Source organism: Brassica napus, chromosome C5 (genome assembly GCF_020379485.1).
Source record: "Brassica napus cultivar Da-Ae chromosome C5, Da-Ae, whole genome shotgun sequence".
Classification (NCBI taxonomy): Eukaryota; Viridiplantae; Streptophyta; class Magnoliopsida; order Brassicales; family Brassicaceae; genus Brassica; species Brassica napus.
In genome coordinates, this window is record NC_063448.1 from 8,023,975 (window position 1) to 8,050,752 (window position 26,778).

Below are 26,778 nucleotides of genomic sequence, written 5' to 3' on the forward strand. Positions count from 1 at the left end.
AATTGTTGATACATAGAATTTTGAAACGAAAGTATAATAAAACAACTAAAACCAAATCGAATGTTTTCATTTAAACTAAAGACATAAATATTGAAATATCTGAAGTTTGAAAGCAAATAAAAAACTGGTTTGATCCATCTTTCACTTTGAATCGAGGATTTTAGGCCCATATTATTAAACAGAAAAGAGAGAAAAATCAAACGTGGGTGCAGATAGGAGGAGAATCGAACTTGTTAAAGGGGGTCAATGCAAGAGATTTTTCACCAACAGAGCACTTGCTCTTTACGTATTTAACCTTACAAATTAAATTTTTATTATTTTAGTGGGGTCAGCTAACCCCCTTCATGTCCATGTAGATCCGCCCATGAATGTTGTAGTCTATGATTCGTGTGACTGACAATCATTTTTTGTTAAAATATTTTAAAGTATTATAATTATAAATACTAGTTTGAAATTAAGTAATTGTATTTTTGTAAATAATATTGTCAGATGTATTTTATTTTATGTTTAAAACAATTTTATTCAGAAATCGGGCTCCAATAAATACTAATTTTGAACTATCCACTATATTTATTATTTGAAGCAAAAAATTATTTTGATTGATGTAAATCAATTTGGTTTTTAAAAAAATATTCTTAAATATTCATGTGGAAAAAATGGAAAAATAGACATTGTATAAAAAAAGATCCATCAATAATTCTATCACTTTATTATGAAAACAAATTAATGAGAGTCGAAATATTTTTTTATTAATCCGAAGTATTTCAAGTTTATAGAATAGCTAGACTAATTTTAAAGAAGATGTATGGTTCACGGATATATTCTCTTTATGGATATTTAAATATGTTATAAACAATGAATTCATATACGCGTAGCCTACTCGATAAATATGGTGGGATACTTTCGAACTTAAGTTGCTTACCAAACCAAAACTCTTTTGTCACTAAACCGTTTTCGTGTAATTGAGTCAAAATATTTGATTGAAACGATTTTTTATATGAAAAAGTAACTTTTGATAGGATTCGTCACGTATCAATTTTGCAATAAAATTACATGTTTACTCGTTAAAAATCGATATACACGATGTTACTATATTGTGACGTAAATATGGTAATTTGCTATCGTTGTGGTGTGTTTTTTTTCTGTGTTACAGCAGTTCAGTTCAGTGTGTATATTGTATTACGGGTATTTATTTATAGTTCTTTTACCAGAGTTGTCTTTGCCTACTTCCACGACTAAACAATTCACGGATCACGAGAGCGTGGTAAATACAGTAAGCAGTACAGTTCAGATTAATTTACTTGAAGAAAGCGAAGCATCATAAATACACATACCATATCTATAGTTAACAGAAATTCAAATTGTCAGATAGCAGGGGAAAATATACTCCATTTATTCGTCAATACTCATTTCTTATTTTTAGAAATCTACTTAGACAAATATTCAAATCACTTTAAAATTATCATAAATCTTTCATATTATTCAGCCATATAGAAAGCAAGAAAATATATTTGAAAGCATAATTAACAAATCAAAAGGAGAAAAAGCCGACAAAAAGGAAGAAATGATACAAATGCTAATAATACAGTACATTGCAAAACCCCTGTTCTAAAAATCGGCCGCCTACACGGCTAAGCGGTCGCCTAGACGCGTAGCGTCACTTTTCCGTTCCGATTTATGCCAAATCGGTTAAAAAAATCGGATATCCGATTTTTTCCGCCTAGACCGCCTAAATGACCGCCTAGCCGCCTAAATGACCGCCTAGCCGCCTAGGCGGCCGCCTAATCTATTTTTTTATTTTTTTTTTATATATTTTTTTTATTTTTTTGTATTTTTTTTAGTTTTAATAATATTTTTATTTGTTTATTTGATCTAAAATTTTATAAATATCATTTATATTCATAATTTTGATGAAAATTACACTATATTAAGTTTATATATTCTATTTGTGTGCTTTATACAATCTTAAACATGAAAATGTATTAATGTTATACACAATTAAAGATTAACATGTTTTATAACATAGTAAATCATCTAAAAATTCTGTCCCGCATAATTTCTGATTAATCTCCGATTTTCTCTTTAGGCGCTAGGCCCAACCCGACCGCCTGACTAGCGCCTACTGCGTTCAGGAACAGGGGTAAAACCTAACATAAACAAATTTAAATTAAAAGAAAAGGATGAATAGTAAAGGATATTAATAAAATAGGGAGATGTGAAAGATGGTGGTTGCATCTTTGCTTTAACATAAAATACTACAATAACACTAGTATATAATGGTATGAAAAAGGCTCCGGCCAAAAGTAATGCAAGCGGGTCCTATAGGGGGCGTGTCCGTCCATAAATCTCACTCTCACGAGAGAAGTGACGTTTTGATGAAGCTCGCCCCTAACTTCACAATATTTTGTTTATTTACTAATTATAGTTCTCATTTTGTTACAACCCATTGACGATGTCAAACGCGTCATACCCACGCGAATACGTTTCTCCGTATACTTGCCGAACTCAGCTTTAAATTTTGGTTTGCATCTGACAAATAGTTTTCTTTTTTTTTTGATCATTTCCTTTGCTCGGCAACTACACTGGTTTGTAGCTAGTTAAATTGTCCACCAAATACTGTCAAAAGTATATTTGTATGTTAATAATACCGTAAAGGTTATTATGTTCAAAAGGTATAAATACTGATTAATTGAATAAATAATGAGTTAGTTACGTAGATAGACACAATACGTGTTTCTTTTACCTTGAGAGACACATACTGTGGTTAGGACACATTGTCCATACAACTGTCCTTTTGTGGACGAAATTACCTCTGTTTTAGGTGAAAAAAAACTACATGGTCAATTGTATTTGGTCACACGGTAACTAAGTTTTTTCTAAGTTGCAATTAATGATAAAGTGTATGAACAAAAAAAGTAGGTGTATGGGAGAGAGTGATTGTTTAGTGGCCATAGGATCCAAGCTTAAAGATCTAAAATTTTTAAAAGCAAAGATCTGACGGCTGAGGAGATGCTCTAAATCTAGGAGTGGGTTTGGTGCAATTAAGAAGGAAACGACGTTGTTGAAAGCAGACTATGGCATTAATTTTCGCCAGAGCTTAGTTTTGTGTTGAGATCTAAGGTGTAAAAGAAAGTGAGGCTGGGTTGTTGGCTGGAGAGACGTGGTTAGATGAGTGATGGTTTGGAGAGGGGTGGGCTAGGGAGATAGTGGGCTCAATAGAATTATGGTCAGGAGATGTAAGGTTATTTGCAGTAGCGGTCCTAGGTAGAAGCCATGAAAGCATATGCTTCCGGCCTTGTAAAAGTTAAATAAAATTTTGGCCAACAATTTCTAGTATTTTCAGCAGCTCAGTCGGTTAAAGCTTGAGAGGTTAAGCTAAATGTAACAGGTTCGAGCTGTTACAATCCCCATTATTAATCTTTTTATTTTTTTACAGGCCCACAAATTTTTTTTGCTTCCGGCCCAAATTGTTTTTGACATTCTCAGGGCCAGGCCTGGTTATCTGGTCCGTGGTTAGGAGATTTGTGATTGGGAGAGTCGTGGTCAAGAGAGTTGAGATGAGGTGATTGGTTGGTAGGAGAGTGGTGGTTTGGAGAGCAGTGGTTAGGAGTACGGTTGTGGGGTGAGTTGGTGTCTGGAGAGTGGTGGTTAGGAGAGCAGTGGTTAGGAGAGCGGTGGTGGGGGGGGAGTTGTGGTCTGGAGAGTGATGGTCACTGGCGTGTTGGTGAGGGGAGTTGTGGCTAGGAGAGTGTTGATGAGAGAGTTGTGGTCAGGAGAGTGGTGGTGCGAGGAGTCGTGGTCGGGACCGACGAGATTGTTAAAACCACTTCGTCGAGAAGAATGATGTTGGGCCCAATATTGACTGAGAATAGGAGATTCAGAACTCACAAAGCAACCATCCGTCGTCTGAAAATAACAAACATCATAATAAGAGTATATAATAAATGTTGTAGTTAGCTATGTGGTTATGCAATTTCACGTTTTGCTTTTTGGATCTAGAAGAAATCGGGGGAGAAATAAATTAAAGTTCATCTCACCGGTGATGGATTTGTGAAGAAAGGGGAAGAGATAAGTTCATCGGTTTTGTAAAAAGTTAAAAGTTATCGATTTTGTAAAAAGATAAAAATAAGATTTTGGTTTGGTTATTTGGGTTGGGTAACGAGTTTGGTTTGTTAGATGAGATGTCTAGTTAACTCAAAATGTCACTTGGTTGAGGATTATCTTAGTAAATCTAGCATGATAAAATGTGTTAAACATACCATGTGTCTCTAAATGATATTGTAAATTCAACTTGTAAATATTTCCTTAGTTAGAAACAAATAGATCTAAATAGATGAGGTGTCGGGGGGAGGGAGATTGGTCACTTTCCACTTATGTATGTGTCCCCTTCTCTTACACGTATTCATATGAAAAGTTTAATTGCTTTGCTATTTTCCATATTCTTCATTTTATCATATCCCATCGTTTATTTGTCCATATATCTTATCGATTGGGCATCACCTTTGCTTTAGCAAAATTTCAATTTATTTTCTCATTATGTTACTTTTAGGGTTAAAAATGGAACATGTAAGAAAAACATTTTCCAAATTAGAGTTTTAAGTGAGAAAGTCAGATATATAATGTTACATGATACATTTGAAATATTTCTCACAAGTTTTTAAAAGTTTTTGAAAGTGCACATATATATATATTAAAGAATATTATTATTCAATGTGTTAGAAAGATAAATATTCACTTCTTTAAAAACGCTTCACTAGATTCAGAGCGGGTCATGATAGGCCTGAGACGGATCGGATATCCGGATAATTTTAAGGTAACCGGATCCGGATCCTTATCCGGCGGATCCATAATTTTACTATCCTTATCCGGATCCGGGGTTCTCGGATATCCGGGTGTCGGATATCCTTCTAAAAATTGTAATATCCGGCGGATATCCGGATCCGGATTTGGATCCTTAAAATAAATAAAAATTAATATTAATATATAAAAAATATTAAAAATAATTTAAAAATAAAAAAATATATAATGTTTTTAATTATTTCTATGTATAATATTACGAAATTTACATAAAATTTATATATACTATTATAAAAATAAAAATATATTAAATTAATTAATTTTTATATATAGATATTACTATTTTTGAAATTGTTATTAATAAAACCTACGGATCCGGATATCCGGACTAAAAAAATTAAGGTATCCGGATCCGGATCCGGCTTTGACGGATCCAATATTTTACTATCCGGATCCGGATTCGACCCCTCTGGATATCCGAATTTTTGGATCGGATCCAGATCAAATCTCAGATCGAATCCGGATCTCGGATAAAAGTCCCAGGCCTAGGTCATGGTAAAGTGAAATAAAACATTAATTTTAACCTTTTAGGTTAAAGTTTTTTTTGTCATCTGTTTTTCATCATTTTTAGGTTAATTTTTTTTTTTAACGTCTAATTAATTATGCTATTACAACGATGAGAAATATTACATAGACGATTTTACATCTGACAATTCTACCACCAGATGAGAATACACGTCTAACTGCGTTACTCCGAGCCGTCCTATCAGATCCATGTTCGATGATATGTCTTGCACCATGCTGAAGACTTCTTCTTGTAATATTTTTTCTCCATAATATGCATCATTTACGTTTTCTGGGGTTTGAACCTCAGACCTCCGAGTGTGTGTAGAAACATTAATGAATCCTTAGTCAAACCACTGCACTAGGGGGGTTAAAGTTAATAAACATATGTTTTTTAATTATAAAAATATTAAAATTTTGTTAAAATTGCTTATGGTTTTCAAAATCTCATGGTTAATTTTGCACGTGACAAATGGAAGTTTAATTTGTCCAAGACAAACAAATGAACGTTACGCGTGATCAGGTAGGACTTGAAATTTGAATTCTGTGATGTTAAAAATGATTAAGAAAATAATCGTAGTAAACAAGTCGTTGAGTATCAATTATCAAATGTAAAAACTAGTACTAAAAAACAGAGAAAGGGCTTTTGACGAGAGTAACGAGGCTGTGTGCGTCTCTGTTTCCAAAATCTAAAGGATCAATAAATTAATTAGACAATAATGCAGCACTTCTTACTATAGATTATTTCAGTGACAACATATCCCACTCAAGAGAGATTTCAGATCCAAAAATAAAGCCATAATAAATTCACCGTTATATGGAAAAAAGTTTTTCAGCTACACGATGTTTAGTATAATATGGTGAAAACCATTCAGAGTATTGAAATGTATCTATAACTACACGATGTATATGATAATACATGCCACATGTATGAAGTAAATAAATATATGGTGCCAACATTCCAATTGGTTTTAATTGATTTAATGAAACATTTTGGGGTCAATTCGTAATTAAGAAACTTAACTCCGATTAAGGCAAAACCCGACCCGACACAACTATTTTCCCTCAAATCGAATTCCTTTGGGTTCCAACCCGAAAAAATTGGAGATTTCGAAGAAGATAGAGACTGAGAGAGATTTCAGAGTCAGAGAGAGTGATTGTAACTGGGTTTGGTCTAATCGATTCAGTTTTGGTCTAATCGAATCCAAATGAGCTAAAAGAAGAAATATGGCGACGACGAGCTAAGAATCTGTGAACCCTTGCTTGTTTACTTCGATGATTGGAATCAATCGATGTCTTTACCATGTACTAATGATATTATTTTGATAACAGTGATTCAATATCAGTGAAGATTAACTGCTTCCACTCGGGTGTGTTCAAAGCTGAAGATGGGAAGCTAAATTATGTCGATGGTCTTTTGGAGCAGTTTGAAGTCGATGGTGATGCGGCTTATGAAGAAGTTCGGAAGATCATTGTTAAGATATTTAGAGTGGGGAGAATGTGGTACAAGTTACCATTTGAGGATATATCAGAGAAGAAGGAGTTGCTTGAAGATGACGAGAAAACCAAAAAGAAGATGAGTTCTAATGGTCGTTGGTACGAGGAGCTTGATGTCTTCATAGAGAAACCTGAAACTGGTGTTCTTACTGGTGATGGTGCTGTGGTGGACGCAGTGACTGGGAACGAACCTGTTGATGGTGACGAGTTGGATGTTGAGCAACAAGATGATAATTCTGATGGTGATCATGGTGATCATGAAGCAGGAGAGAGTGAAGATAAGTATCAAGCGAGTGATGAATCTGATAAAGAAGAGGATATTGACAGAAATTTTGAAGAGGATGTTGAGATGTTTAGGGATGAGAACTATGATGAGGAGATTCCAGACGACGAGGAGGTATATTCTGACACGGAGGAGTCATCTGATGATGAAGAGGAACAAGCTGAGAGGATGGCTAATAGGGGTGAATTAGATGGCATTTTTAGTCTTAGGCAGACCTTTTACTGCGGTGAAGAGTTCAAGAAGCAAGTGATCAAATATATTCTGAAGACGAGAAGAAATATAGTCTTCATCAAATGGGAGAAGACAAAGATTGGTGCTAAATGTGGTGGTAAAGGATGTGTGTGGTGTATATACTGCTCAGTAGAGAGACCCATCAAGAAATGGATGGTGAAAGTGTATGTTAACACACATACGTGCCATCCCACAGGGAAGTGTAAACTCATCAAAGCCCCTGCCATTGCTGAAGTTATGTTGGAGAAAATCAGGAAGAAACCTGAAATGAGTGCTCCAATGATTAGAGAAGAGTTTAGGGATAAGTTCTACATCATAATCTCTCTCGAGCAGGCCAAGATTGCGAGGCGTATTGTTCTTGATAAGCTACAGGCCGAGTGCAATGAGCATTTTGCAAGGCTAAATGACTATGAGATGAAACTATTACGGTAATATTTTTATTTAAATATACTTATGAGTAACTGTTTCTTAATATTTTTCTTGATAAGCTAAATGTTTTCATTTATTTTTTTCAAATGTAGTTCAAATCCTGATAGCAAAATAGAGATCAATACAACAACAAAACCAAATGGAGCGAAAGGATTCCACTCCATGTATATCTGCTTTCACAAAATTCGCGTGGCATGGAGGGAATATTGCAGGCCGGTTATTGGATTAGATGGGACATTCCTCAAGCACAGCTCTCTTCAAGGACTGATTCTCACTGCGATAGGAAGGGATCCCAATAACCATATATATCCAATTGCATGGGCTGTGGTCAACTCTGAGAGCAATGATAATTGGCAATGGTTTATTCACAGGTTGAAGATTGATTTGGGTTTAGGTGTGGGTGATCTTGTGACAATCATTTCAGATCAGCATAAGGGATTGATTCATGGAGTTGCAGTTGAGTTGCTAAGAGCTGAACATAGAGCTTGTGCTAGGCACATTTATTCTAATCTGAAGAAGAATCATAAGTCTGATACACTGAAGCCACTCTTCTGGCGTATTGCATGTAGCTACAACGAGGCTGACTATGAGAAGAGTTTGGATGTTTTCAAACAGTTTGATCCACTAGCAGCTGACGAGCTTCTGAAGAAGGATCCTTCTACTTGGTGCAGGGCTTTTTTCCGGATAGGTTCGTGTTGTTCTGATACACACAACAACTTCACTGAGTCTTTCAATAGAACTTTGAAGATAGCAAGAAAGAAGCCTTTCATTCAGATGCTTGAGTTGATTAGAAGAGATGCAATGCAGCGGATAGCTACTAGATGTAAGACAGCGAAAGATGAGACGAGTCTCGTTACAAAGAAGGCGAGAAAGGAGGGTGAAAAGTCTTGTGATGAAGCTAAGCATTGCTATTCTTTGCCTAGCACAGGTGGTGATTATGAGTGTGTTGAATTTGGAAATGGTTACAGTGTGAATTTTCCATCTCGTAGCTGCGCTTGTAGGAAATGGGACTTATCTGGAATTCCATGTCGCCATGTTGTATCTGTTATCCGTGAGAACGGTCTCGAGGTTGAAGATTTTATTTCAGATTATTATTTGACATCGAAGTGGCAAGGTTTGTACATGAATGGGTTGAGTCCTGTCAATGGCCCAAAGTTTTGGAAGAAATCTGGTGGAGACCGTATTGAAGCACCGCCATACAAGAGACCTCCTGGAAGACCAAAAGGGAAGGCAAGGATCAAAGGAGTGAATGAATCTCCCAAGAAAAATTCGACCAAAGTTGATCGAAAAGGAAGAATAGGTCATTGTGGTCTATGTGGTGGTGAAGGCCACAACTCAAGGAAGCGTCCTCTTGAGGTACATTTCATTTGAATTTGTCAATCTTTTGTCTTTGTTGTGTTTGATTTATTCAATTTTCTTGCAGTCTGAAGAAAGCAGAAAGCGTAGGCGCCTCAACATGGAACAATCAGCTCAGGAACAAGCAATTGAGGACGTTTCCTCAACTGCACCACCTACTACACAAGCTTAATTTGTCTATGCTATGTCTTTTTTGAACTTCTACGGCATTACTCGGATATGTTTTTATTTTGAATGTTTATTTATGATGAATCGCCTCTTTTGAATGTTTATGTATGATGAATGTTTAAAACTAATGAGATGAAACTCTATTTTTAATGAAATACCACTTGATGTTCAAAGCATTACAAAGATGTTCAAACCATTACAGAGATTATAAGGACAATACGTGTCTAAAGCATCATAATAAGAAAGATTTATAGCTTAAGAAAGCTGTTAATGATGTCTTCTTCTGCCTCTTCTTTCTTGACCAAATCACTTTGAAGCTCAGAAATTGTCACCTTCAGCTCCGCAATAATCTTGTCCTTCTTGCGAATTTGGTTTCTCGCTTCAATCAAAGCTTCTTTTTGCCATCCAAAAGCTTCTTCCTCATCAAACTGAAAAAATTGCATTCACCTTTCCGCTAACAAAAACGAAATTAAGAATTTAGTAAGGAACACTTCAATTCAACATATCATAAAGCACAATTGTTGTACCTTGTATCGTTCACATCCATAGAACCTTCGACCCGGATTTTTATCAGTCCAAGCTTGAGATATCTTTGCCGGTAGCCCACAAAAACAAAGCACACTGCCTGCAATTGCCTTGTCCCGTCGCCTATTGTTGGATCCTCCACCCAATTCCATCTCTCTTTCTCTCTCTGTTTGAAATAGATCCTATTTTCCAGATATGAACCCTAATCTTTGAAATAGGGGATTGAAACAAGAGAAGTAACAAGACACGAGTCGCGGGTGAAGGAGTTGGCTCGGGTTTTGCCTTAATCGGAGTTAAGTTTCTTAATTACGAATTGACTCCAAAATGTTTCATTAATATCAATTAAAACCAATTGGAATGTTGGCACCATATATTTATTTACTTCGTACATGTGACATGTATTATCATATACAACGTGTAGTTATAGACACATTTCAATATTCTAGATGGTTTTCACATCGTGAAGTGAGAAACTTTTTTCCTTATATAAACGGCCAGGGACTTATTAATGATCTACGAAATCGCAACCCCCTTTGACTTTGACAACACAAATGAGAAACGATCCTCTAAGACAAATCTGAGGAAATAAATTATAGTGCTAATTTGAAACAACTGTTAAATAATTGTGTCAGTTGTATCTAGAAGTGGTACCATTGTGTGAATCCAAATAATATTTTAGAATGAAATACCTTATATATGTTTTAAATCGAACAAATGTAATAAACAATTAACATACTCTAGTTTCGTTCATAGTATTTTTGGAATAAGTCTTTCGAATTAACCCGAATATACAAGACTATTTTAAAATTTCCCATATATATACACCGGTCTTGTCTGTTAATAAAAGCTTCAAAATGTCAGAAAGACTGAGGTTCAACTACCAACAGAGCCGTTTATTTTTTGAGCAAAACAACAGAGCATCAAACCTGATATCAGAAAACATATATAGCATCAACATCTCGTCCCTTTAAGAAGTCTATTATGTAGCTAAGCCAGTGGATTTAGAGCAAGATATAGAGAAAAACAATAATCTCTACTCATGCTTTTGGAAAGAGCCATTTGAAATGAAGTTTGTTTTGCTCGAGACAAGCTCAATGGACATAGATTGAAGAATAAGATGGTGTTTTTTTTGTCGAAAAATGTAGCATACTTCGGCCACCCCAGATGAATTTTTTAATGGTAATAGTATTCGATTACAGCTCTGCAATAAAGAGAGGCCATTTATACTACCACAGTGTCTAGTGTGTACATCATCTTTCATACTATGGATTGCCCAAAGTAATTTTTCTTAGTACAGCCATGATACGGTTTTTCGCATGGGCCGGTGAGAGCATCTGTCGCGTGAAAAGAGGCTGAGCCCAAGTGGTCATTCTTTTGCAATCCAAGTTCCTCTACATAATGACGTTGCATGTTGTCCCATTGACATCCACTATTATATATGTATCATAACATGAGAATTTTCAACTCGAACCTTAAAAGATACGACCGTGCGAATTTTATTTATAAAATATTTTAGATTATGCAATATAATATACCTTTTTTTTTTGTCATCAACTTATACAGAATCATAATATCGAGAGATATTGATCCATGTGAACGACGAAAGACAGTTGCTTCCTGACACTGCGTGTTAGGCTATCCGCCTTTGAATTTTGCGTTTTTTGTACATGGACGATCTCTGATTGGAGGAAACTTTCTTTCAAGGCTGTAATATCTTCCAAATAACTTGTAAAAGCTGGTCATTCTTCTTGTTCCGAAACCATCTTCACCAATTGAGAACAATCTGTTGCAAACGTAACCTGAAGTTGACGTAAGTTCCTCATACATTTCATTGCCCAGAGTAGTGCTTCCATCTCCGCATGGAGAGGAGAGAGACTAGCCCAAACATTCCTCGCCCCCATCGGCCCATCAAAACCTTCTAAAGCACTGAACCAACCCTGTCTGGAGAAAATATCATTATCTATCCAGGAACCATCTGTGAAACACCATCTACCTGGAATTGACGGTAAAGACGTAACCTCTACATGTGATATTGTCCTCTGTTCATTCGCTATATGCGCTTCAGTCCAAAGTGTTGATTCTGTTTCTGCCAATTTGAGCGTATCACAAGGATCAATATCCACATTGCTAAAATTTTTATTATTCCTTCCTTTCCAAATGTACCATAGTATCCATGCAAACTGATGATCATCTAATTGCGGAAAGACTCTCCAGAAAAGATGATCCATGTTTGTAAAAAGAGACCTTGTTGGGAAGATAGCTGGATTTGAAGGTATATTTGAGAGAGTCCAAACCTTATGCAATATAATATATCAATAAATTAATATAATTTGGTGTTATATATTATCTAATTTTATAATAATATTTATGTGGTGTATAATATTACTACTATAAATTTTATATTTTTGTAACAAAATTGATTTTGAAAACATTATTATGTAACAATACTGATTTACATAAATTTTGTTTTATTTCTAAATTTGAAATATATATAGAAATTAAATTAAGTTGAACCTACATAATAGAGAATTCGGTATATAGTGATTAATTAAACCAATTAAGTATAAATGTTTAAATAATAAACCGTATTGGTCTATAAAACTTTAGTCTACTGTTATTAAAGTCCGTGTAAATTAATAAATATCAGATGTTTCATCTATTAGGGAAAGTGTAAATTAATTGTATTACATGGTAAAAACATTTAAAGGTATGACTTCTAAGGGTATGCTTGGTTTCTCCGCTACCACCCGTAAACGCTACTTTAGTGGTTGGTAGCGGTTGTTGGCGTTTTGCAACAGTCACTCAAACCGCTCTAAATCGCTTCAAACCGTTATAAACCTCATAAATTCGAAAAACTGGTTTTAGCTAGCGTTTGCGGTTGCGGGAGGATAATTTTTTTTAAAAAAAACAATATAAATACAAAAATAAAAATTTTCAATAAAAATTTTAAATTGGAATTATAAAATACTAAAATATATCTATTATATTTTAATTAATAATATAAAATTGTAAAATAAAAATATTTTCCATAATTTTTAAAATTTTAAAACTATAACTTTCTAAATATAATTTTTATATTTATTATAATATTATGATTTTTGATATTTTTATAGTTATATAAAATTTAAATATTGTCAATTTATTATTTAACCGCTGCTACATTTGGTAGTTAACCAGTCATAAGTATCCAGCAAATGCACCAATTTCTAAAGTGTTGATTCTGTTTCTGCGCTTCAGTCCAAAGTGTTGATTCTGTTTCTGCCAATTTGAGCGTATCCCAAGGATCAATATCCACATTGCTAAATTTTTTATTATTCCTTCCTTTCCAAATGTACCATAGTATCCATGCAAACTGATGATCATCTAATTGCGGAAAGACTCTCTAGAAAAGATGATCCATATTTGTAAAAAAGACCTTGTTGGGAAGATAGCTGGATTTGATGGTATCTTTGAGAGAGCCCAAACCTTATGCAATATAATATATCAATAAATTAATATAATTTGATGTTATATATTAACTAATTTTATAATAATATTTGTGTGGTGTATAATATTACTACTATAAATTTTATAAATTTTTTATTTTTGTAACAAAATTGATTTTGAAAACATTATTATGTAACAATACTGATTTACATAAATTTTGTTTTATTTCTAAATTTGAAATATATATAGAAATTAAATTAAGTTGAACCTACGTAATAGAGAATTTGGTATATAGTGATTAATTAAACCAATTAAGTATAGATGTTTAGATAATAAACCGAATTGGTTTATAAAACTTAAGTCTACTGTTATTAAAGTCCGTGTAAATTAATAAATATCAGATGTTTCATCTATTAGGGAAAGTGTAAATTAATTGTATTACATGGTAAAACATTTAAAGGTATGACTTCTAAAGGTATGCTTGGTTTCTCCGCTACCACCCGCAAACGCAACTTTAGTGGTTGGTAGCGGTTGTTGGCGTTTTGCAACAGTCACTCAAACCGCTCTAAACCGCTTCAAACCGCTCTAAACCTCATAAATTCGAAAACTGGTTCTAGCTAGCGTTTGCGGTTGCGGTAGGATAATTTTTTTTAAAAAAAACAATATAAATACAAAAATAAAAATACTCAATAAAAATTTTAAATTGAAATTATAAAAATAATAAAATATATCTATTATATTTTAATTAATAATATAAAATTTTAAAATAAAAATATTTTCCATAATTTTTAAAATTTTAAAACTATAACTTTCTAAATATAATTTTTATATTTATTATAATATTATGATTTTTGATATTTTTATAGTTATATAAAATTTAAATATTGTCAATTTATTATTTAACCGCTGCTACATTTGGTAGTTAACCAGTCATAAGTATCCCGCAAATGCACCAATTTCTAACCGTAGAACCAGTCGCACAAATCTCAAAACTGCTAGAAACCGCAACCACTCGCATCCGCAAACTCCCCGCAACCGCAACTGCTGCGTTTGAACCAGTCATGCCCTAAATGATCTAAATTAAAAACAAAATAACATATGAAATAAGTCATAATTTATGTGCTAAATAGATAAGATATGTTTATTTTTAAATTAGAAATAGAAATGAATATTTATTTTTAAAAACATATTTTAAAATATTTTTTAAATTTAATTTTGAAAATAAATTCAATTTGAAATTATTATTAGAGAAATTCCCTATGATAGCCCTTTTTAGTTTATCTTCACAAAATAGCACTCAATTAAAAAAATGACCAAAATAAGTTTTATTAAAGGGTAAAAATAATATTTACCCTAGGGTAAACTAATCTAATATTAGGCTTTAGTGTTAAGGGATGAAATTTTAGGGTTAGAGTTTCAAATTTTTTAAAATAAAAAAAAATATTCAAAATTTTAAAATAAAATGGGTTATTTTGGTAATTTTCTTCTTCGAAGACTATTTTTGTGATAAAAATTTAAAAAGAGCTATTTGAGAGAATTTCCCTTATTATTATCATTAAAATATTATTAAAAGTATTTTTTTAATAATTGTTAATTTTTGTTTACAATCAAAACTAAACTAAAATTTAGTTTCTAATTATACTTTGTGCAATAATTAAAATTTTAAATAGCTAATTTCGAAAATATATTTTAAAAAGATTCTAAAGATAGATATTTGTAGATTTTGTTAGAAATTGATTTAAGATATTTGTTAGTATTTCAAATAAAAATAAAAATATTAAAATATATTATAATTAAGTTATGTAAAATTTAATAATTTTTTTACGGGTGGTTCAAATAAAAAAATCACACGGATGAAAGAAGTGGTGATTTCTATTCTAATAGTATAGATTTTGGTTAATGTTATCAATAAGGAAAGACATCATTATTATTTTTCGATAACCATTAAGGGAAGACATTATTGGGCTACTACATCTATTAAGTACATGTAGTTTTTTTTGGAACCACACATGACACATGATCAACAGCTAGGAGCCTAGGAGCCAATGCCGACTAGTTTCGTGGGTTGGGAGATTCCTTGATTAGAGCTTCTCGCAATCCCAACACATGTTAAACACCTCGACTGAAGCTCACGAGTCCAAGTGACTCGTGCAAAATAACTAATTCTCAGTGGCTCAGTGCGCAGGAAGATGAGAGGTATGACATCAACCCACATCAGTGGTAAGTGGATTTCAGCTAAAACAAATAAGCAAAAAAAATTTCATTAGTATTTAATTTGTCCAAAACTATATAAAACAATAAATTTCTTTTTACAAAACACAATGTCCCACTAAAGAAACCAGTACTTAAAAAAATCATAACTAGGAGAAGTTTTACAAATTAGCTTTATATCAAAAAATAAAATTAGAACAGAAACTCCTTAAATTGTAAACCGGCAAAAACAATAATATAATATGACAAAAACATATTAGTAACAACCTAGTTTTAGTAATAAAAGGATATTGGAGAATTTGATCTGAACTCATTACAATCCAAGGGAGACTTTGGTTTAAAAGAAATAAAAAAAGGGAGACTTTGGTTTAGCTCCGAAACTTGTATATAAAAAGAGAGCATTGAATCGACTTTTATTCTTATATATATATCACATCACCCAAACGAGAGAGAGAGAGAGAGAAAAAGGGACTAGCTAGGGTTTGGCTGAGATCAAAAGCTGTTGTGTAAGGATGATGGAGATGCCATGGGAAAATTTTGGAAAGGTTCTGGCCGAAGTGGTGGAACTGATGTATTATGATTCCGATTATGAATCAGAATCTGAGTTAGATTCTCCAAAATTGAAACGTCAGAAGAGGGCCCTCTATACACCGGAAGAGGAGTTTGAGGTAATCCGGGACCAAGTGTTGAAGAGCGAGGTATGTAATTTGATTTGAGTTATATATATATATATTGATTTTGTCAACAAGTCTGGGATTAGAGTTTCTGATTTCTGGGTGTTGTTTGATCACAGGGGTTCGACGTTGATTTCTCGAATATCCGCTGCGAGTTCAACTTTTCACCCGTGGATCTTCTTCACGGTAACAAGTTGACTTAACCACCACAAAAAGATGGTTACCTCATCAACATGTTCTGCAACATGGCTGTCGAGGAGTTTAACAAATTTTATGTAAGGAATTTGTTACTTAATTAATGCCTTTGTCCGTTTATAACAGAATAAAAAACAGAACCTAACTTTTGTCTTTGTCCTTTGTAGGGTAAGAAGGTTGAGTTTGTGGAGGCTCATAAGGCCGTTTGTCACTTTCAAGCCGGGCGCAAGTTTTACATCACATTCCAAGGCCGTGAAGATAATCAGCTGCAGCTGTACCAGGCAATGATCCAGTATCATTCCATCAAATTAACTCAAGTTGTCTTCTGCAGGCCTAAACCACCCAAGGTAATCCAAACTCACTTCTTGTTTTGTTGCAAGTTGCAACCATTTGATCTTTTCCTAGTATAAAAAGACAATGTCTAAGCCTTTTTTTTACCAAACATGAATTTATTGTCTTCTTCATGGTTCATGTATTGTTGGTTTTGGTCTCACTTTTTCCTTCTTGGTTTCAGGCTATGTAGGCGCCCTATATGCAACCCGGAGTCATCTCTACACTGGTGGCTGCTGCTGGTGTTTTATGAACTCCATGATTATTATTTTTATTTACCTCTTGTTGAGCTTTTTTTATTCTTTTCTCAAAGTTTACAATTAAGTGCGCTTAAACTCATATTGACTTTTATCAAATGCTAATTAGACACCCTTCTATCACTTACAAAAGAGTTAATGTCTTACTGAAATTTTGTTATACAAAAAAAAAAAAAAAAAAAAGAAAAATCTTATGAGATCTTTAAATGTGTCAATCCATCCTCACCGATCAAGCCTCTCTCAAACCAACGTTCGGGTACAAGGCGCTAACGAATAGGGACTTGTCTTCCTTTCTGCTGATTTGCCTCATTACTTTGCCTACACCATTCTGTTCCCGAGGCCATTTGCACAAGCCAATAGTGCTTGCCTTCTGTGTCTCCAGCGGTATCGGTATTGTAACCCAATACTTCCACGACATGGAGCCTAGACCTCCGCATCTTTTTGGCTGACTTCGTGTTTGATGTACTCCGTCCAGGGCCATCGTATATACCCTGTATTTCCCATAATAAAATACTGTCAAATAGAAGTAAAAAGGAATAAAAGAAAACCGCAATCACCAAATTATTGTTTTGAAAATGAAAAACATAATCAAATAAAAAATATACAAGAGGTTTACCTCTCGGTGATCTTCTAGTTCAGTGCAGTATTGCATCACCGCAAGAATCGGCTGGTTCTGGAGAATCAAGATGAGATCTTTTTCAACAAAACCAGGTCATTAACCTTATACACAGATTCTTCATCTACATGTTTGTGAGTGCATCCCAGCTCTTTATCTACCTTCCCTGTCCATGGGCAAGATGCCTCAGGGACCATCCCATGCCGCTTCATGAAGTCTCTTACACCATCGAAATGGGTAATGTGCCCAGACTCGTGTTTATGGACACCGTTAACCAGGTGTTGTGCAGAAAGCCTCACGGGTTCTCTCCCATCATCTAGAAGATTAAAAGCTGACTCCACAGATCGATTAATGCAAACTGCCCAACACAGATCTGCAAAAAAGAAGAGAAAACAAGACACTAAATTATAAAAGGAAGGATTGCAGCAGACTATAAGATTAACATAAACTGTAGCCTTAGTGTGTTACCTAAGAGTCCTTGATACGCAGCAGGGCGGATGATGAAAGGTGTGTTTCTCCAGTCTTTACCAATATCAACAAAATGCTCAGGGAGATCACTCGGCCATTCCTGATCATCAGGCGTATACTTCTGCACATCAAGATCAAATGAAAAATGTCAGCTTCCAAAATCAAAGAGTGACATCTCTCTGAACCAACGCATGCATACGACATTACCTTGGTACTCATGGTGGCAGGTTTGTTCGAGACAGATTTTATTTTCAAAGAACAAAGACATTCAAAGAAAACCCATCGGCAGTGGAGAAAGCATGAGCCTCTTGAATGTTCAATCCAAGCTCACTAAGCAGGGAAGTAAGCTGAAACAGAAAGCCATCTCTGACTCAAATTATCACAAAAATTGGAAGATACAACTATCAGGATAATGGCAACCAGCAAACAGTGATGTTACCACCAACCTGACTAAGGAGTTTAGGCTTATGGATGGTTGAAAAGGTAATCTCATGCATCGGTCTGCAAAATAAGCAGCAAAGCAAGTTAGGAATCTTTGTAAGAAAAACAACGATTCAGAGAAACAAAAACTTAGCAAAGAAAGCTCACCGGGTAGCCAATGTTGCATTAACAGCACTATGCAACAAGTTTACTCCCCGGAGTAATAGGCTCAAAATTTGGAGAGGAGCCAAACGTTGGAGTTGAAAGGACCCTTTTAAGTTTTAAGCAACATGAAAGCGCATGATTAAAAAGGGAAAGTAGAAGGTTAGAAATGGTATAACTGCTAAGACCGAAACCATTACCCCTTCCCGTGTGGTTTGCTAGAGCTTTGAGAAACCTGCAACAAAAGAGAAAGGAATCAATACAAAGAACACACTTGTTAGCTAAATCTTAAATAGTACCTGTACATTACGAACTTCGAACGCAGGTCTAGTTGCGGGATCTTCCGCAAGTTTCAGCAACCTCAGATGCGTGAGAACATCTTCTGCCCTCTCAACATTAACATCGAGAGCATATCTGGGAGATATCAAAGATAATGACATGACAATGCAATTATGATACTAAGACAAACCAAAAGATCACATTCAGTTGATCGTTCTTGGATCAAGAGACACGTGTTGAAGTTGTTCAGATTCTATACAAACCCTAGAACGAAGTTGAATACTTAAGAGATTCTAGAAGATGCTACGCCCAAGAGACGAGTAAAACCCTTCCAATTGAACATACTCAGAGATGATAAAACCCTAATGGAACAGCCGAATCAATCAATCAATGTAGAAGAAGAAGAAAGGTTACCGAGCAGGAAGACGATCCTCGAAATCAGGTAGAGCGGCTTCTTCGTAGCTAGATTCTTGGAGTCGCTGCAAAACTTCGCCTAAGACGTCGAGTTTCATGCGGTAGTGTCTAGGGTTTTCCTGGGACGGAGAAGCCACGACGGCTCTGCTGCCGGAACTCTCCGACTCCTCTGTGTTCTTCATGGGTACCAAATCCACGGCGGCGGATCGACGAAACCTTCCGATATCGAACAGACGATCAAGAAGACTGATCCAAGATTCAGGTACGGTAACTTGCGAACGAAGATTGAGAGAAAGTGAGAGAATATTATTCTTCAGAGTTTCTTTATTTATACGCCGAAAGAGAGAGAGGGATGGAGATAAAAAAACAGTGACAGAGATTAGCCTTACCGTGTGCTTTACACGTAGGACATAGCCACGTCATTAAATGGGGACCACTTGTGTGAAGGGTCACAAGACGTCTACTCCCACTTGTGTGTCCAGTCCTCTCTCTGGATGTGATGATTTATAATTTTATTTACGGATAAACAAAACTTTTGAGTTTTATTCGAAACGATATTGGAAATTTTGTGATTACTATTAGAAATTTTTACTCCTCTAGGACACATTATGTTTTTCCAATTACGCATTGACATTTGTTGTTGGATGCACACTTTTTCTATGTGTATTGTCATAGTTGCCTTCGTCTACACTTTCCAAAATTAATTTATTTTTGAATTTCCAAAAGTCCGTAAATTAATTTACAATCTCAAATCTACTTTTTCATTTACTTTCCCCAATTCTCTAAACTTTAATTTCATCAAACTCTCTTCTTCTTCTTGGTCAATTGTTGAAGACTACAATTAAGCTTTTATCCTTGTCGCATGTCTGATTTTGTTATTTTCTCTTCACCTCTTCTGTCTTTCTATATATTTTTCCATTTTCGTCTACTTTTCATCGAGACCTTTTTCATCACTGTATCGTATCATGAAGAAACAAAAGGCGCAAAATATTGTTTGATTTTAATTTTTCACTTTACTGTTATTTTCCTTTTTTTCTCTGTAAATCGCGAACCATGGCCAAATCAAAGTCGAAGAAGAAAAAAAAGTTTGTTAGTCAACCAACTTCAAATGAGCTCGTCATCAGAGATTTGTATTTCGTCTACCTTAACTCTTTCCTCCTTTCAAGAGTTGTAGATCTATAGATCTGTAATAATAGCGACAAAGAGTGAGTTTTTAATCATTTTCCTTGTCATTTTTTTGTTTATACTTGACAACATCTCTCTAAGTTTGTTGAAAGTTTGTAACTTTGAAGAACATTTGGAAAGAGTAGTGCAATATAGTTCAAAAAACTTAACTCAGTGTTTGGAGGGACAAAGAGAACATAATCCAAGGCACATTTGAATGGGAAATACTTTGCGACTATAAAAGATGTTAAAGTCTGCTACTGATTTGGAAAAAGAAGCTTTGAATATTTGTATGATTTGTCTACAAACAATCTTGTCCACAGAATTTTGTACATAAAATTTGTAAGACTTAAGTTTTTTGTCCACAAAATTTTGTCTATAAAATATTGTACACTAAATGTCTCTGCCATATCAGTGGATGTTTTAAATTTGTCCATCAAAAATGTATCTACAAAATACCAAAAAACTATCCACAAAACATATGTCCACAACTATTTCAAATGTGTCCATAAGAAATGTATCCACAAATTTTGTGTCCACAAATATCAAAATACTCCGTATGAAATTTAAATTTGATTTTAAAAAATATTAAAATACATATATACATATGGATATCAAAATATAAATAAAAAAATTAATGATTTATTTTATGTGATTATATATTTATTTATATAGTATAATATAAAATAATGTCACATATAACATATTGGGGAATTTAAAAAGTTACTTTTAATACATATTCGCTCTCTTTTATTTTTTGTACGTGCTTTCATTTCTTTTTAGATGTCAATCGTGCTTTCTATTTCTTTTTAGACAAAATATACACTCTTTTTTTTATAACTTAAAAGCTCTTGTTTCACTAACTAAGTAGAATCAAAGGAACAAAAAGAAATGAGTTTTTTATTTTCCTTAACCAAGCGTGAAGGGTACTGCTGTAAAACCACATGGAGTGGAAGAGGACAATGTGTCTCTCCAGTGGAAAGTGTCTTATCATGACAAAAAAAAAAGAAAAATACGTCTAAGAAGGTAACGCACTCTTTACTATTATAACACATAACAGATGGTGTGTATTCAGTATTTTATATTTAGCTCCGCACAAGAGCGGATTGTTGACAATTAAATATATTGTAAAACTTGAAAAATGTTATAGCAAGTGTTGTGGATTGATCATGTTTGTTTAGTCGAAGTGGTTTATTATGTGTTGCCCGTATGTTTGCTTCGCACATTGGTTCTTATGTTCGGAGAATCTACTGGAGGTTTAACCATGCTTATTAATCAAATCCGTTACTTAATGCATCACACACGTGTAGATATATTAGTCATGGATATTGTGTAGAAGATAATATAACAAATGTCAGAGTAAAAACATACCTCAGTTGTTGTTTTGGAAACAGTTTTAAAAATGAAGTCGGGAAAGTGAGAAACAAAGTCGAATTTTCTAAAATTTGTAAAAGGTTCTCGATATGCATCTATTGGTAATGCTCTAATATAAAGTTAATCATTACACAAATTTAGTTGTACAATAAGAAATACAAGAAGGGAAAAATATAATAGTATGACTGTTGATATAGACTTGAGATAACAATTTTTGATAATTTCTGAGCTAACCGAGTGTAATCAAAAGTGATGACCATATTTTAAACTTTTTTTGGGGATAGTACTTAATAGTAAATGATAAATTTTTTAGTGGGACACACTATCAGTCCCAAAGTTTTTCATTAATGATAATGTTTCCAGAATTCATAATGGAAACAATGATTTATACTTAACCATGTACGAAGCAAAAATAAATTTATATTTCCTAAGATGAACGAGTGTCGAGGATCATAAAGAAGCAGAGCTTGTTGATAATAATGAACATATCATTAATGCTTCATTTTAATACTCCCTCCGTTTTTTAATATAAGTCGTTTTAGAATTATGCACATAGATTAAGAAATCATTAATTTTTTATATTTTCTAAACAAAAACATCATTAATTATTTACCTAACCACAAATCAACCAATAATAAAATAGAAGGTATATTTTCATTGGTCATATAACATTAAGTGTTAATAAATTTTACATAAAAAACCGAAAACGTCATATAATTTGAAACATAAAAAATTCTCTAAAACGACTTATATAAAAAAACGGAGGGAGTATGAGTTTCTTTGTCTACTACTGGGGTTTTATGCTTCCGGTTAAAACTATAATGAACTTTGTAGAATATTGACAACTCCTTCGGTGTTTGAGACTAAACAAAGATCAGCAGAACAATATAGAGACACATCTAGGTGATATTCACCGTTTGGTTGACGAAACAAAAGAAGCAATCAATGGAGAATACTAAGAAGCAAAATTATTCAGTCAAGAGGGACTAAGGCAAGCCATAAGCACATTTAGTTACCTGACATTAAGTTTTATTTGATTGTTTCTACTCACTCCATTAGGAGTTGCCCGTGGCGGATGAGTTCGTTGAGGTATGAGGGGGCTGTGTGATCCTGAAAATAGCACACATTCACAGCCAATGCCGACATGGCTTCTGTTGTATCAACAGCTCTACGACTGGTTATGACTTCTAGAACCAGTACACCAATGGCAAACATATCGACCTTCTCATCAACAATATTGGTGGTCTTGGTGGTCCACTTGGCATGGTCTTCTACTCTTCCTGCCATTAATTCAAATATATTCAAACAAAGAAACCTATGAATCAAATTTTCATCAAACGAAAGTAGATGGAAAAATGTAAAGATGGGGTTTTACCTTATCCTTGAAGTTTTTCTTTCTTTATTCTTCTACACTTGAAAACATCATCTCTAATCTTGTTTCCTAGCGGGTCAATGTCCAGGAGATTCTCTGTTATTTCATCACCCTCTTTTTGTTTTATCTACGGCCTTTCTCAGCAATATGTCCTCCTGATGGAGCCCTTCTCCCATAGCTTTGCGGTAACTGTACATCATCCCACAGCTATCAAGGATTAAAAATCTTATTATCCATCCACCCCTCAAGTTCGACAAACATTTAGACATACCGTTGTCTTGTAGTTTGAACATGTTGGACAATAACATCAAAAGATAAATATAATACATAACTGTAAAAAATATTGGGTATGAGCAGGCCTCAGTCTTAGAATTTTAAGATTTTATATGTAATCTTAGAATTTTTTTTATTTTATTTAACCTTGGAGATATTCTAAACCCATGAAGAGATCCATACTAATTCTCAAAAAAGTGGTTCGGTGCAGCATACAGATGAATTCTTATTTCGGGTATTTTAATGGACCGTAAGATAGATCAATATTTGCGTGGCCACCATAAAACAATCGTCGTGTCATGAAAGTTAGCATCTACAGATTTTTTCGGCAACCATCTACAACAAACTCATATACTTAAAACGAAAGGGTGAACAAAACAAATAAGATTATTGTATCTTCATATCCCCTCACTTGTTTTTCTTTTTTAAAAAATCTCTTTTTTGGGGACCTATAACAATGTCCATAAAATACTAAAACCCTTAAGTTCTATTGTAGAAATTTATGTTACAGATAATCAAGACCTGAATATTCCCCAAAGAGACCATAAATAGGACTAAAAATTCATAGTTTACAAATGTGTTCTCAACTAACAAATACATCAATACGATATTTAAATGTAAGATCAAGCATCAATATATTAAAGCAATACTACACAAAACAGAAAGTTCATAAATATTAAGAAAGATGTAACATCGTAAGATGTTATTATGAATTTAAAGAGTTAACGAACTTAGGCCAAAAAATATATTTAAAGAGTTAAAAAACAAGCTCGAATGAACATAGATTGGAGAAAATTGATTAAATGCTGATTTTTGTCAAAAAAAATGTTGGATACTTCGGCCACTCCCGATGAATTCTGCATGGCATCAACATCCAATAAGAGATTTGCAATCTGAGGGGCCGTTTATACTTTCATAATGTGTAGTGTGCTTCTTTCAAACTTTGGACTGCCCAAAGTAATTCTTCTTAGTTCAGCCATGATCAATACAGTTTTTCGCATGGGCCGGTGAGAGCATATGTCGGGTGAAAAGAGGTCGAGCCCATGTGATTATTCTCTTGCAATCCAGGTTCCTTACATCCACTATTGTATATGTATTTTAATTTATAACATGTCAACCTTCACCTAACCCTAAAAGATACATTTGATTATCTATCTATAATAATAAAGTTGGGTTAGAACATCTTTATGGGGGGTGCTTAAAAAAAATATAATAATGGGTGAGTCTCAGGGTGGGATCCACAAAATTTTAAGCACCAGCTCTGCAGCCTATTTAAGCATCACTGCTTGCACTGTTTGCAGGCTCCACTGACACGTGGCAGCCTGCGATTGATTCATTTTTTTTTGAAAAAAAAAATTAATCAAGAAATTTTTTTTTGAAGCAACCCATTATGGATCGTTAGGTTAATGTGTTCTTAGGCTATATACATTGAAGATGTTGAATCAATTTTTTCAACAGTTGAAAAAAGAGGAGACCAATTAATGAGGTTGTTGAATGTCGATGTGGATTCAACCGGATGAATTTTTTCAACCGCTGAATAAACACAAAATATAGCCCACTTTTGCATATGTGTCATTTTCTTATTGGTTTGTGTACATTTTGGATTTATTTTCTTATCTCAATTATTTAACAACAGTTATTTATAACTAAATTAATTTATAAATTAATTTTTTTATATATCAAAATTCGTAATTTTTCTACTCTATAAATTGAGACTTGATTCATTTGATTTAGATACAAAAAAACTTCTATTTCTACTATATTTTTCTATCATTCTACTTTTAATCTCTTGATTATATCATTAACTATCTTTTTTACCGGAATGTATCCTAACAATAATCCTTATGATACTCAAAATTCTACTAATTATCCTTTTAATTATCCAAATCCCAACAACTATCAATTTCAAAATCACTCTTTCAACCAACCCCAAAATATACCAAACTATGGTTTTCCAAGAATGTACATCACGAATTACAAGCATATCTAGTCAAACAGATATGGGTCAAATTCACGAGTAATCCATGATTAAAGAGATTTGATATCTCTATTTGTGATCTAAAAGTTTTATTGTTTGTATAAGTTATGTCTATTGTATTAATCAAGTTATGTGTGCTTTATTAGTTGTTTTGTGTGTTTATTATTGCGTTGTAATGCATTTTAAGTTTCTGTAAAAATTTTTAATAAGATGATGTAAAAAAAAATTAGTGACTATTAATATTTTCTATTTTGTTATTTGTAAAAAATGTAATTAAAATAAAAAATTAAAAGGTTTTATTTTTATGGTTTTAATTAAACTAATTGAAAACTTTTAACAATATAAAAAATAGGATAGGATGTTGAATTTTGTTAAACAAAACTATTGAATAGTATAAAAAATGAGTGGGTGTTGAATTGTTAGGTGGAAGAGAGAGAAAATGATGTGGAGTGTAAAAGGTGAAAATTAGGATGTTGAATTAATCACACCAATGTACATAGTTTTATGCTCTCTCCATATCCCTCCACATCATCATTCACATAAAGACATTTTTTGACACCTGAAAAAAGCGACAAACCAATTTTTTTTTTCATTCTCAGTAATCCTTCCGCAACCATTACAGTTGGAGATAAACTATAAAACAAATGATTATATATGAATATGTAATCAATTTATTTCTATAGTACTAAGAAATAACAATTAATTTTGTGTTATTATAATGGTCTAATCAGCTGAATAAAAATAATATAATTAGATAATTTGATTGATAATTTACGTCTTTCTCATTTCAGAATTATTATAAACGATTCCTTTCACTAATATATCAGATAAATTTCTAACTTAGCAAAATTACATTAATTACAAGTAAGAAAAAGTACAGTATGATGCAATCTTCGTAAGAGTTACACAATAATTTTAAGAATAACATTATTTATCTTCTTTTTGTCTCAATGTATAAATGAATTTTCTTAGAATTTTTTTAAGAATGTTTAAGACTTTACACATTCTACCCTAATGAGTTGAGTTGGAAAAATATCATTTTTAGACTTAACGGGTCCACCTTAACAAATAATAAAATTTAGCAATTCAGACTTTACTTATAATTTTTTTAGCATAATTAGTCACTGGTAATACCAATTCAATATCGCTATCTTCATTAAAATTCAAAAAATGAATTCAAATCATCAACTATCAATCATTAAAAAAACTTCTTAAAATCAAAGAAAATATCATCGCATGTGCTAGCCAATATTCGAGGGGCAACATCTATAATATTACGAAATCATCAACAGTTTTAGTCAAGGCCGCTCAAATC

The 26,778-nt window shown here is 33.4% G+C and overlaps 4 protein-coding genes across 6 annotated transcripts; 2 read left to right on the plus strand and 2 right to left on the minus strand.

Annotated features, from left to right (window-relative positions):
- The first annotated feature begins 5,675 nt into the window (after nt 1–5,675).
- Nucleotides 5,676–9,266, plus strand: LOC111213933. Its single transcript, XM_048758132.1, has 2 exons — nt 5,676–7,800; nt 7,894–9,266. The coding sequence occupies exons 1-2, from the start codon at nt 6,860–6,862 to the stop codon at nt 9,170–9,172; spliced, it is 2,220 nt and encodes a 739-aa protein (XP_048614089.1). The 5' UTR covers nt 5,676–6,859; the 3' UTR covers nt 9,173–9,266.
- Nucleotides 9,267–9,573: 307 nt separating this feature from the next.
- On the minus strand, nt 9,574–10,002 carry LOC125587049. The gene is made up of 2 exons (XM_048757168.1): nt 9,853–10,002; nt 9,574–9,753 (listed from the first exon to the last, which is right to left on the minus strand). Exons 1-2 carry the CDS (start codon nt 10,000–10,002, stop codon nt 9,574–9,576), a joined length of 330 nt encoding a protein of 109 aa, XP_048613125.1.
- Nucleotides 10,003–15,951: 5,949 nt separating this feature from the next.
- LOC125587503 lies at nt 15,952–17,025 on the plus strand. Of its 2 annotated transcripts, none has more exons than XR_007323785.1 (3): nt 15,952–16,185; nt 16,281–16,436; nt 16,524–16,704. XR_007323785.1 is itself a non-coding variant. In XM_048758135.1 (3 exons), the coding sequence occupies exons 1-3, from the start codon at nt 16,395–16,397 to the stop codon at nt 16,877–16,879; spliced, it is 231 nt and encodes a 76-aa protein (XP_048614092.1). In that variant the 5' UTR covers nt 16,279–16,394; the 3' UTR covers nt 16,880–17,025. The 2 variants fall into 2 exon arrangements, 1 of the variants encoding a protein (XP_048614092.1); XM_048758135.1 differs by lacking the exon at nt 15,952–16,185 and adding an exon at nt 16,871–17,025 and having other exon boundaries at nt 16,279–16,436; nt 16,524–16,703.
- On the minus strand, nt 16,955–18,718 carry LOC125587502. Of its 2 annotated transcripts, none has more exons than XM_048758133.1 (6): nt 18,616–18,718; nt 18,474–18,528; nt 18,235–18,374; nt 18,028–18,148; nt 17,560–17,932; nt 16,955–17,434 (listed from the first exon to the last, which is right to left on the minus strand). In XM_048758133.1, the coding sequence occupies exons 3-5, from the start codon at nt 18,244–18,246 to the stop codon at nt 17,625–17,627; spliced, it is 441 nt and encodes a 146-aa protein (XP_048614090.1). In that variant the 5' UTR covers nt 18,247–18,374; nt 18,474–18,528; nt 18,616–18,718; the 3' UTR covers nt 16,955–17,434; nt 17,560–17,624. The 2 variants fall into 2 exon arrangements, with proteins under 2 accessions (XP_048614090.1, XP_048614091.1); XM_048758134.1 differs by having other exon boundaries at nt 17,033–17,434; nt 18,235–18,357.
- Nucleotides 18,719–26,778: the final 8,060 nt, after the last annotated feature.